The 12,348-nt window shown below is 34.0% G+C and overlaps 1 protein-coding gene across 1 annotated transcript; it reads left to right on the top strand.

Annotated features, from left to right (window-relative positions):
- The first annotated feature begins 6,062 nt into the window (after positions 1–6,062).
- LOC132720099 (uncharacterized) lies at positions 6,063–8,738 on the top strand. The gene is made up of 2 exons (XM_060704087.1): positions 6,063–6,604; positions 7,561–8,738. The coding sequence occupies exon 2, from the start codon at positions 7,642–7,644 to the stop codon at positions 8,692–8,694; it is 1,053 nt and encodes a 350-aa protein (XP_060560070.1). The 5' UTR covers positions 6,063–6,604; positions 7,561–7,641; the 3' UTR covers positions 8,695–8,738.
- Positions 8,739–12,348: the final 3,610 nt, after the last annotated feature.

The raw sequence follows: 12,348 nt of genomic DNA, 5'->3' as shown, positions 1-12,348 counted from the left end.
TTTGACTTACAATAAAGGCATTGCTACTATCACTAGAGGGCCCAGATTGCTCATCTTAGATTTGTTGTTAGAAATGGTTTTCACATAACCATAAATATCAATTTGGCTGAGGGCTAGCACTGGCAAATTTTTTCTTTGTTTTTTCTTTTATTTATGAATAAAGGTCAAGGTTAGTCTGGTCTATTTAAAAGTTTTGTCCAAGAGTTGTCTTGGCCAAGTGTGAAGACAATACACGAAAAACTTAAACAAAAGGGCCATGATGGCCCTGGATCGCTCACCTGACACAACCGCATCCAAGCAATGTCTTAAACAAGCATCATGGCCAAGTTTGATGACCAAACACGACCCATATTCAAACTTGACCTAGAAATAATCAAAACAACCTTCCTGACCAATTTTCAGGAACTTTAGATCAAAACTGCAGCCACTAGAGTGTTTAAAACATTTTTCTTTTTTTTAGCTCCTGTGACCTAGTTTTTGACCGGACATGACCAATCTTAGCACTTGTCCCAGAAATCATCAAAACAACCTTCCTGACAAATTTCCAGAATATTTGAATCAAAACTGCAGCCACTAGAGTGTAAACAAGCTTTTTCTATTTTTAGCTCATGTGACCTAGTTTTTGACCAGAGATGACCCATCTTCGGACTTGACCTAGAAATCATCAAAACAACCTTCCTGACAAATTTCCAGGATAGTTGGATGAAAACTGCAGCCACTAGAGTGTAAACAAGATTTTCCTTTTTTTAGCTCCTGTGACCTAGTTTTTGACCTGAAATTACCCATCTTCGAACATGACCTAGAAATCATAAAAACAACTTTCCTGACAAATTTCCAGAATATTTGAATCAAAACTGCAGCCACTAGAGTGTAAACAAGCTTTTTCTATTTTTAGCTCATGTGACCTAGTTTTTGACCTGAGATGACCCATCTTCGAACTTGACCTAGAAATCATCAAAACAACCTTACTGACAAATTTCCAGAATAGTTGGATGAAAACTGCAGCCACTAGACTGTTAAAAAGTTATTTATATTTTTAGCTCCTGTGACCTAGTTTTTAACCGGAGATGACCCATCTTCGAACTTGAACTAGAAATCATCAAACAACTTTACTGACAAATTTCAAGAATATTTGGATGAAAACTGCAGCCACTAGAGTGTTAACAAGCTTTTTCTATTTTTAGCTCCTGTGACCTAGTTTTTGACCTGAGATTACCCATCTTCGAACTTGACCTAGAAATCATCAAAACAACCTTCCTGACAAATTTCCAGAATGTTTGGATGAAAACTGCAGCAACTAGAGTGTTAAAAAGCTTTTTCTATTTTTAGCTCCTGTGACCTAGTTTTTAACCGGAGATGACCCAACTTCAAACTTGACCTAGAAATCATCAAAGCAACTTTACTGACAAATTTCAAGAATATTTGAATGAAAACTGCAGCCACTAGAGTGTTAACAAGCTTTTTCTATTTTTAGCTCCTGTGACCTAGTTTTTGACCGGAGATGACCCATCTTCGAACTTGACCTAGATATTATCAAAACAACCTTCCTGACAAATTTCCAGAATATTTGGATGAAAACTGCAGCCCCTAGAGTGTTAAAAAGCGTTTTCTATTTTTAGCTCCTGTGACCTAGTTTTTGACCGGAGATGACCCATCTTCGAACTTGACCTGGAAAACATCAAAACAACTTTCCTGACCAATTTCCAGAATATTTGGATGAAAACTGCAGCCACTAGAGTGTTAACAAGAATTTTTATTTTTAGCTCCTGTGACCTAGTTTTTGACCGGAGATGACCCATCTTCAAACTTGACCAACATATCATCAAAACAACCTTCCTGACAAATTTCCAGAATATTTAGATGAAAACTGCAGCCACTAGAGTGTTAACAAGCTTTTCTATTTTTAGTTCCTTTGACCTACTTTTTGACTTGAGATGACCCATCTTCAAACTTGACCTAGATATCATCAAAACAACCTTCCTGACAAATTTCCAGAATATTTGAATCAAAAATGCAGCCACTAGAGTGTTAACAAGCTTTTTCTATTTTGAGCTTCAGTGACCTAGTCTTTGACCTGAGATGACCCATCTTTGAACTTGACATAGAAATCATCAAATCAACTTTCCTGACAAATTTCCAGAATAGTTGGATGAAAACTGCAGCCACTAGAGTGTAAACAAGATTTTCCTTTTTTTAGCTCCTGTGACCTAGTTTTTGACCTGAGATGACCCATCTTCGAACATGACCTAGAAATCATCAAAACAACCTTCCTGACAAATTTCCAGAATAGTTGGATGAAAACTGCAGCCACTAGAGTGTTAACAAGTTATTTTTATTTTTAGCTCCTGTGACCTAGTTTTTGACCGGGGATGACCCATCTTCGAACTTGACCTAGAAATCCTCAAAACAACTTTTCTGACAAATTTCTAGAATATTTGGATGAAAACTGCAGCCCCTAGAGTGTTAACAAGCTTTTTCTATTTTTAGCTCCTGTTACCTAGTTTTTGACCGGAGATGACCCATCTTCGAACTTGACCTAGAAATCATAAAAACAACTTTCCTGACCAATTTCCAGAATATTAGGATGAAAACTGCAGCCCCTAGAGTGTTAACAAGCTTTTTCTATTTTTAGCTCTTGTGACCTAGTTTTTGACCGGAAATGACCCATCTTCGATCTTGACCTAGATATCATCAAAACAACCTTCCTGACAAATTTCCAGAATATTTGGATGAAAACTAAAACCACTAAAGTGTTAACAAGCTTTTTCTATTTTTAGCTCCTGTGACCTAGTTTTTGACCGGGGATGACCCATCTTCGATCTTGACCTAGATATCATCAAAACAACCTTCCTGACAAATTTCCAGAATATTTGGATGAAAACTGAAACCACTAGAGTGTTAACAAGCTTTTTCTTTTTTTAGCTCCTGTAACCTAGTTTTTGACCGGAGATGACCCATCTCCGAACTTGACCTAGATATCATTAAAACAACCTTCCTGACAAATTTCAAGAATATTTGGATGAAAACTGCAGCCTCTAGAGTGTTAAAAAGCTTTTTCTATTTTTAGCTCCTGTAACCTAGGTTTTGACCCGAGATAACCCATCTTCGAACTCGATCTGTATTTCATTGAAACAAACATTCTGACAAAGTTTGATGATGATCCAATCAAAACTGTGACTGCTAGACTGTTAACAACCCAATTGTTGACGATGAATGACGCAGGACGACGGACGCAGGACATAGCCCCATCATTATACCTCACCTTGACCACTTCGTGAAAATATGATCAAAAGTACAAGTTTGGGATGGCAACGGCAACAACAACAATAACGCCGACATAACTGTAACAATACCTCAGTTCTTATAGCTCTTTAGCAATATCTTAAAATCTACAAAAAGTACAACTCTTCAGTGTTTGCCATAATTACTTTCAGTTGTATAGTTAAGTATATCTCCAACTAGAACTATCACTAAATGTGATTAATACCCCCACAAGACTGCTTCGGAAATGAGGATGTTACTAGTAACAGAATATCTTGTAAAAGAATTGAAATATAGAGTTATGGTTGTGGGCAATTAAAGATAGTTGTGGTTCTTGTATATTGCATTTCCTTTCAATGTGGTTGGCCATTGACAAAGTTTTATTGAATTACTCTGTAATAAGTCCAGAAAGACAAAGAAAAGGAACAAAGGGCAATAACTCTATAAATACTGAAGATGGAGTTATAGTTCTTGTGCACTGCACTTCCTTTTTTTGTGCTTGACCATTGTATGAAGTTGTTTTGAATTTCAACCAGTACGTTTTAAGTTATGCTCCAGACAAGGAAAAGTATCAAAGGGCAGTAACTATGTATTTTGTCAAAATGGAGTTATGGCTCTTATGCACTGCACTTCCTTTTAATGTCCTTGACAACTGTATGAAGTTGTATTGAATTCCAAACAGTAGTTTTCAAGTTATGCTCTGGACAAGGAAAAGTAACAAAGGGCAATAACTCTGTAATTTGTCAAGATGGAGTTATGGTTCTTGTGCACTGCACTTCCTCTCAATGTGCTTGACCATTGTATGAAGTTATATTGAATTCCAAACATTAGTCTTCAAGTTATGCTCCGGACAAAAAAAAGCAAGGGAAAAGTAACAAAGGGTAGTAACTCTGTAATTAGTCAAGATGGAGTTATGGTTCTTGTGCACTGCACTTCCTCTCAATGTGCTTGACCATTGTATGAAGTTATAATGAATTCCAACAATTAGTCTTCAAGTTATACTCCGGACAAAAGAAAGCAATGGAAAAGTAACAAAGGGCAATAACTCTGTAATTACTTTAGATAGAGTTATGGTTCTTATGCACTGCACTTCCCCTTACTGTGTTTGACAATTGTGTGAAGTTGTTTTGAATTCCAACCAGTAATTTTCAAGTTATGCCTCGGACAAGGAAAAGTAACAAAGGGCAATAACTCTGTAATTAGTCAAGATAGAGTTATGGTTCTTGTGCACTGCACTTCCTCTCAATGTGCTTGACCATTGTATGTAGTTACATTGAATTCCAACCATTAGTCTTCAAGTTATGGTCCGGACAAAAGAAAGCAATGGAAAAGTAACAAAGGGCAATAACTCTGTAATTACTTTAGATAGAGTTATGGTTCTTGTGCACTGCACTTCCCCTTATAGTGTTTGACAATTGTATGAAGTTGTTTTGAATTCCAACCAGTAGTGTTCAAGTTATGCCCCGGACAAGGAAAAGCAACAAAGGGCAGTAACTCTGTAATTAGTCAAGATAGAGTTATGGTTCTTGTGCACTGCACTTCCTCTCAATGTGCTTGACCATTGTATGTAGTTATATTGAATTCCAACCATTAGTCTTCAAGTTATGGTCCGGACAAAAGAAAGCAATGGAAAAGTAACAAAGGGCAATAACTCTGTAATTACTTTAGATAGAGTTATGGTTCTTGTGCACTGCACTTCCCCTTATTGTGTTTGACAATTGTATGAAGTTGTTTTGAATTCCAACCAGTAGTTTTCAAGTTATGCCCCGGACAAGGAAAAGTAACAAAGGGCAATAACTCTGTAATTAGTCAAGATAGAGTTATGGTTCTTGTGCACTGCACTTCCTCTCAATGTGCTTGACCATTGTATGTAGTTATATTGAATTCCAACCATTAGTCTTCAAGTTATGGTCCGGACAAGGAAAATGCAACGGACGTCTGGACCGACCGACCGACCGACCGACCGCCCGACCGACCGACCAACCGACCACCGGGTGACTCCTATATACCCCCCCAAACTTTGTTTTTGGGGGTATAATAAGCGACATGATTCATAGGAAATATCTGAATATATACGACCCTCAATTTTCCTTTTGAATATAGAAGGACCGAAAGTTTCAGTTTCCATTTGAATAAAGAAGGACCAAAAGTTTGTGTTATTTAAGATATAATATGTCTGAGCTGTGTTGATAGGCTAAATATCACCGGTTTTGAGTTTTGGTGCCTTAAGGTTTATAGGCTAAATATCAACGGTTTTGAGTTTTGGTGCCTTAAGGTTTATAGGCTAAATATCACCGGTTTTGAGTTTTGGTGCCTTAAGGTTTATAGGCTAAATATCACCGGTTTTAAGTTTTGGTGCCTTAAGGTTTATAGGCTAAATATCAACAGTTTTGAGTTTTGGTGCCTTAAGGTTTATAGGCTAAATATCACCGGTTTTAAGTTTTGGTGCCTTAAGGTTTATAGGCTAAATATCACCGGTTTTGAGTTTTGGTGCCTAGGAATTGACCATGAAAAGAAAACAGTAAACATACTTATCTAATGGTTTGTTTATTATTCTAACACGCTTCGTACTATTTTCCTTTCAAACAGGTAGGACAATCAAGTATATTATAACACAATACATACTTTTATAAACAACATTAAAAACAAGTGCTTTCATGTTATGTGATGTCATATATGACGTCAATGAACTAAATGACGTCAGTGAAAATATCATTACCCTTAATATAATGTTTCCATATTCTAATTATTTCCTTTAATGTATTAGAATGGAAATATATGTTATTTGTTCTATATATTAGAAAGCCAAGAAATTGTCCATACTTTTGTATTACGTAATAATTTCATATCATAAATCATATGAAATTATTATAAGAATTGTTTTATAAATAATCTTTTTTTTTTATATACATGTAAATATTATGAATTGCTTTAAATCTGTTTTTCAATATATTGTAATAATATATGATAATTCAGAATATTTCTTGTATGTATGATTATGTTTAATTTGTCATTTTTATGAAATATTTTATTATAGTTTTGAAGAATTACTTGACTGTACATTTCAAACTTTGATAATTTGTAATTGTTCTTTATTCCTATTTCTTAAGATCTTGTAAATTTTTACATAACTCTTTTTGACACTAAAGTAGAGACAAGCTGTTAGGCTTTTAGCAAGTTTTTTTTGAAACCATAAAACATCTTGATTAACACAATTAAATGTAAATACTTTAGTTTGTATTAAATCTTTGTCCAAATGCCTGTGAGATTGAGCAACAGGAACAAGGGTGCTAAAGTGACAGACTAAGTAAATTACCTTCTGGACAAAGTGATAATCTATCATGTAAGAATTTCCTTTTTCTTTGTTTGACTGATTAAGCCATATTGTTTGCAAATGTAAAAACATATGGTGCTAAAAGCCTTGTAGGGCTCAATGTCATAATCTACCTGTATAAAAGTCAAGACGAAAATTAGCAAGTCACATAACGAAATTGTGACTGCTAAATAAAGTTGGAATTATTTCTTAAACTATCGTCTTACTTTTATATAGGTAAGTTCTCTTTCATTATTCTTTTCTTGTTTAAAGTAAATTTTTCATTTTACAATAAACTCTTGTTTAAAATAATTTTCATGTAGCAATATTGAATAGTAAATGTTTTTGTACATAGATATAATGAACATGAATTTTGTACATTCTATTATTTCTTTTAAGAAGAATTTTCAATTTATTTTGATATCATACATGAAGATAGATTTGTTTCAAGTAATGCAATTTACTGACTCTTTTTGATATACTTAACATAAGGTTTTAAAAGAAATGTTCATACTTAATCTTAAGACTTTAATTTTTGTTTTCATGCTTGTAAGTCAATCATTATAATCTTATCTTCATGGATGCTTTCCCTTGGTACTTCTTACTTGTTAAGCGAGTGTTTAAATAAAACAGCTTTTCCCCAAAATTAGTTGTTTTTGAAAAGTATAAAATTGTTCTATTAATATAGACTAATTTCCCAATAAAATAGTTTGTTAATTTGTTTTAAAACTTAAATATTTGAAAATGAAATATGTTCATTTAGTATGTACAATATTAGTTAATTAGTCAATTGTTTATTTTGTTTTAACTTTATGTTATTTCAATCTTATCTGTTTAATATACATAATTACATATGCATTGAAATTGTATTATTTTAATATTGATACACATTATGCGTAATACTGTATATTAATACACATAACGAAATTGTGACTGCTAAATAAAGTTGGAATTATTTCTTAAACTATCGTCTTACTTTTATATAGAGATACGGGTTAAAGAGTAACGCCCCAACGATTACGGCGTCACACATTGGTGGAGAATCCGGGTACGATTTTTCATTTTCCATGAGTGATCCCATCAACGCAAACCATTATTATCTGAGGTCAGGAGGAGAGCCGCCACAGCTTCCGCAGCCCAATCCGCCTCAGCCTAGAGATAACGAAGAAGATTCTGAAAGTGACAATTCACTACATCTCAGTGATATCAGTGCCATAACTACTGATACATTTATAGATCCTCCTGTGAACAATTTAAATTTAGAAATGGCTCACCGACTCGAGATGCCAAAATTTGATGGCTGCCCAGGCAGAAAGGCTGTTGACTGGTTTACACAGTATAACCGTTACTGTGATTTGTTAAATCTGGATGAAGAAAGGAAGGCCAAGATGATTCAATTCTTCCTCAGTGACCATGCCCTGGCATTCTATAACTCACTAGATGAGGAAACTAAGGATGATTATCCCACATTATGCGATGGATTAATTTCTCGATTTGATGGCAGTGACGGGACAGTAGAGCTATTAGATTTGCAGCAAAAACATGGTGAACCATCTTCATCATTTTTCACACGTGTGTTAAGTGCTACCAATCAGAGGGGTTGTCCTGAGCAGCTCCTCATTTCCATTGTTCTGAGAGGATTAAAACCGGAATTACGACAAATTGTTATGCCTCAAAATTTACAAACGGTTGAGGAACTTAGAAAGGCAACCCACTTGGCTGAGAGAACTCTTGGCTTTTCGAATACATCAAATGTGGCTGCCTTTACTGACATTCTGACTGCGCAAATTCAAGGACTTGCAGACAAAATTGCCAGTATGGAAAGTAGGACTTACCAGAGGCCACCTCAAAATAGCTGGACCCCCAGACCAAGGCATCCAGCTTACCAACATCAGGATCTGAGACGACATCAACCAGCACCATTTCCACACAAACCAGAACATTTCCCTTCTCCACTTAGACAGAATGGAACAGGATGTCAGCGTTGCGGGAATGGTAAGAAACATTCTTTAAATCAATGCAAAGCTAGAGATATAACTTGTAACCATTGTTTTAAAGTTGGCCATCTTTATCAATATTGTTTTAAACGTCTCAATGAAGAGGCAAATGGTAGCCATTAGGGGTGCGCGCCTGTCTGTAATATCATTACAGATGGGCACATGTCTGGTAAAACTGTAAATGTTAACAAAGACACCTTACAGATTAATAAAGACAAAAGGAGAAAAACTAGGTTAAAAAATTTAAAATTGAAGGATAAAACTTATCTAAAATCCTCTTTAAATGATGCTAACAGTGAAAACTCAAATTTAAGTGCTAAAATTGAAGAAAATAGCAATTTCCGGCCTCGTTCTACAGACAGTAAAACTTTAGAAAATAAAACTTTTACAAATTGTGCTAGTACTCAAACTCAACTTTCAGTAGGTGCTAATTATCAGACTAATGATGGTTCTACCCAGACTTCTGGATATAATTTAAATCATAAAAATTGCAAAAGTACTCAAGCTGAAAATGATAAAATAGGAAAGACTCAAAAGATAAGTAAGATTAATCAAAACACTGAAATCACTGATGATGTTGCAGAAAATGTTGTTTGTTTAACTGCTTCTTTTGTGAAAAACACTATGCATGTACAACTCAGAGAAAGGAAAATCCAAGCTTTAATTGATACAGGTGCCAATGTTAGCTGTATACAAAGATCTTTATTAGAAAAATTAATACCAAATTTTAATGATCAAATCATCCCTTCAAAAATACAACTTGTTAGAGGTGTAGGTGGTGAGTTGCATAGAGTAGATGGTGCCATAGTATTACCTATCCAAATTTCAGGCTTAGTGTTTGAACAAAAATTCATCATTCTAAACGAACTCCATCATCCAATAATCATAGGACTAGACTTTTTGACATATTACAAATGTGTTGTAGATTTTCAGCACAATTATGTAAGATTCACAACAACTGATATTTCGGTTGCCATGATACAAAGTAGTAAACTAGGCTATGCTAGGTGTAATAAACCCCAAGTCCTAAAAGCTAATTCTGAATCAATCATAGATGTCCGTATTTCTAAGAATCACAAAAATGAAACATTGTTACTTGAACCCTCTGAGAATCTCCAAGGAACAAATATTGTTGGTGCTAGGTGTTTAGTTACTACCAAAAATAGTAAGACTGTTATGAAATTGGCAAACCCAACTAATGAAGACATATACTTGTCAAAATCTGGCATACTTGCTAATGTTCATGCTGTTGTTGAAAATGATGTATTTTCTTTTGATGATGACAATTCCTTTGACTCTAGCACCAGCAATGTTTCAAATATAGATATTGATTCAAAAACTGATGACTATGTGCCTGATTTTATTGATGAAATTGAATTTGAAGTTAGTCATAAAAACCTTACAGTGGAACAAAATATGAAATTACAAAATCTTTTAATGAAAAACAAAGATGTTTTCTCCACTTCATTAGAAAATATTGGCAAAACTGGTTTATGTAAACATAAAATTGAAACATTCCCTGATGCTGTACCAGTTAGGTCAGCCCCTTATCGTCAAAACCCAGAAAAAAGAGCTGAAATTGAAAAACAAACCGATCAATTTTTAAAAGATAACATAGCTCAAAGGTCTACTAGTGTCTGGAATTCACCCGTAGTCTTGGTCAAGAAAAAAGATAATAGTTGGAGGTTTGCCGTTGATTACCGCAAACTAAATTTTATAACTAAGCCCATTTCACAGCCACTTCCGAGATTAGAAGATGTTTTTGACTCTCTTGGTGAAAGTAAAGCTACAATATTTTCTACTTTAGATTTAAACTCGGCATATTTCCAAATGGAACTTGACCCAGAAACGCGTGAAAAATCTGCATTTGTTACACACGAAGGTGTTTTTGAATTTCTTAGAATGCCGTTCGGACTTCGTAACGCGCCAATGAGTTTTCAATTACTTATGTCGCATGTCTTAAAGGGTCAAAATTGGAAATATGTACTTGTATATATTGATGACATTTTGGTGTTTTCAAAGGACTTTGATACTCATTTACATCATTTAAATGAGGTTTTTCAAAGATTAAGAGATGCCAACCTCACTTTGAAACCTTCAAAATGTAAATTTGGAGTCGACCAAGTAATGTTTTTAGGTCACATTTTGTCTGCCAAAGGAGTTCAAGTTGATCCTTCTAATACTGAAAAAATCAAAGATTTTCCTGTTCCTAGAACCAAAAAGTCTTTAAGGGGATTTCTTGGACTGTGCAATTATTACCGCAGATTTGTAAAAGATTTTGGAAAAATTTGTGTTCCATTAAATGCCTTATTAAAAAAGGAAGTTGGTGAAAAATTCTCACCAACTGACTGGTCTGAAAACTGTCAAAAGTCATTTGAAATTTTGAAAAGTGCACTTCTTTCACCCCCAATTATAAGATTTCCAGACATTAATAAAGAATTCATTTTGTCCACCGATGCTAGTGGTTCTGCAATTTCATATATATTAGGACAAAAGGATGAAGGAAATAAAGAATATGTAATTTGCTATGGGGGTCGTGCATTAAATTCTGATGAGAAAAAATGGGATGTCTATTCAAAAGAATGTCTTGCTATAGTCTGTGGGATAAATGCATATAAACATTATCTTTCAACTAATCACTTCACCATTTATACAGATAACCATGCATTAAAATGGCTAGCAAACAAAAAGGAACCTAGTGGTAAATTTGGTAGATGGAGCATTTTCTTACAAAGTTATGACTTTGAGATAATACATAAACCAGGTATTAAAAATGCCAATGCCGATGCAATATCACGAATTGATTATGACCAGTTGAATAAAACAAAAGAATCAAATAAAACTCAAAATATTCAAATTCAGGATATTAATTCTTGTAAGAACCTTCTAAATGAATCTGACGAGAAAAATAGCAACACCATATATACAAAAACATTCCAGTTTGAAAATGTAAATACTGTAAATGTTACCTGTACGAAAAATCAGCATGGCTTTTATGAAAAACAGGACCGATTCAGGCCTGTTTTGAACAAGAAATGGCAAAATCAGGGTGAAATAGACATGGACCCTGAATTTTCAAGAAATCTCACATGGGAATTCAAGTTTTTTCTACCCTGACATCGTCTTCATCTTGGTAAAAGTCAGGGTGGAAGCAAGAATATTTGCACTTTGAAAATATTTTGACACGGATTTTACTGACTTGGAGAAATATCAGCAAAATCTACCCAGATATTTCAAAGTTAGAAAATTTTCAAGAACCAGTTTCAATACAGTCTTAAAAGTTCTTCATTTCCAGCCTGATTTTTCTTAGTTAGAGTTATTAGAAATGAAATATTGTAATACACTCATAGTACAGTTTACATTGCTGTTCAGATAAAATTGAATTTTTAATTCAGAAGAAAATATATTATAATGTCTATTTCTGGAAAGTTTCAATTGATTTATGGTAAACTCCATTTAACAAAAATTCTTTTCATTTACTGAATTCTTCTTTTTTTTTTTTTTTTTTTTTGAAATTATGTAGATTATTTAGCTCAACATGATTTATTTTTATCTATAAAATTGATAATTGTTTTTAGTAATTGATTGTATTTATATTTAACCTATGTCAAACAATTTATTATTTAATGCATAAATTGGTCAGCAATAGTAATGTACAAGATTTTTAGTTCGTATCCATCATCTCACAATCTGTACAGAATCTCCTACTCTAAGGTCAGCTTCCAGTTTATATAAACAAATAACCTTAATGGAACTTTACCCAGTATTTCAAAATAC

Source organism: Ruditapes philippinarum, unplaced genomic scaffold (assembly GCF_026571515.1).
Source record: "Ruditapes philippinarum isolate M1 unplaced genomic scaffold, ASM2657151v2 ctg7520_1_1_1_1, whole genome shotgun sequence".
NCBI lineage: Eukaryota > Metazoa > Mollusca > Bivalvia > Venerida > Veneridae > Ruditapes > Ruditapes philippinarum.
The sequence above is the reverse complement of the archived record's forward strand: the minus strand, read 5'-3'. Positions and strand labels throughout refer to the sequence as shown.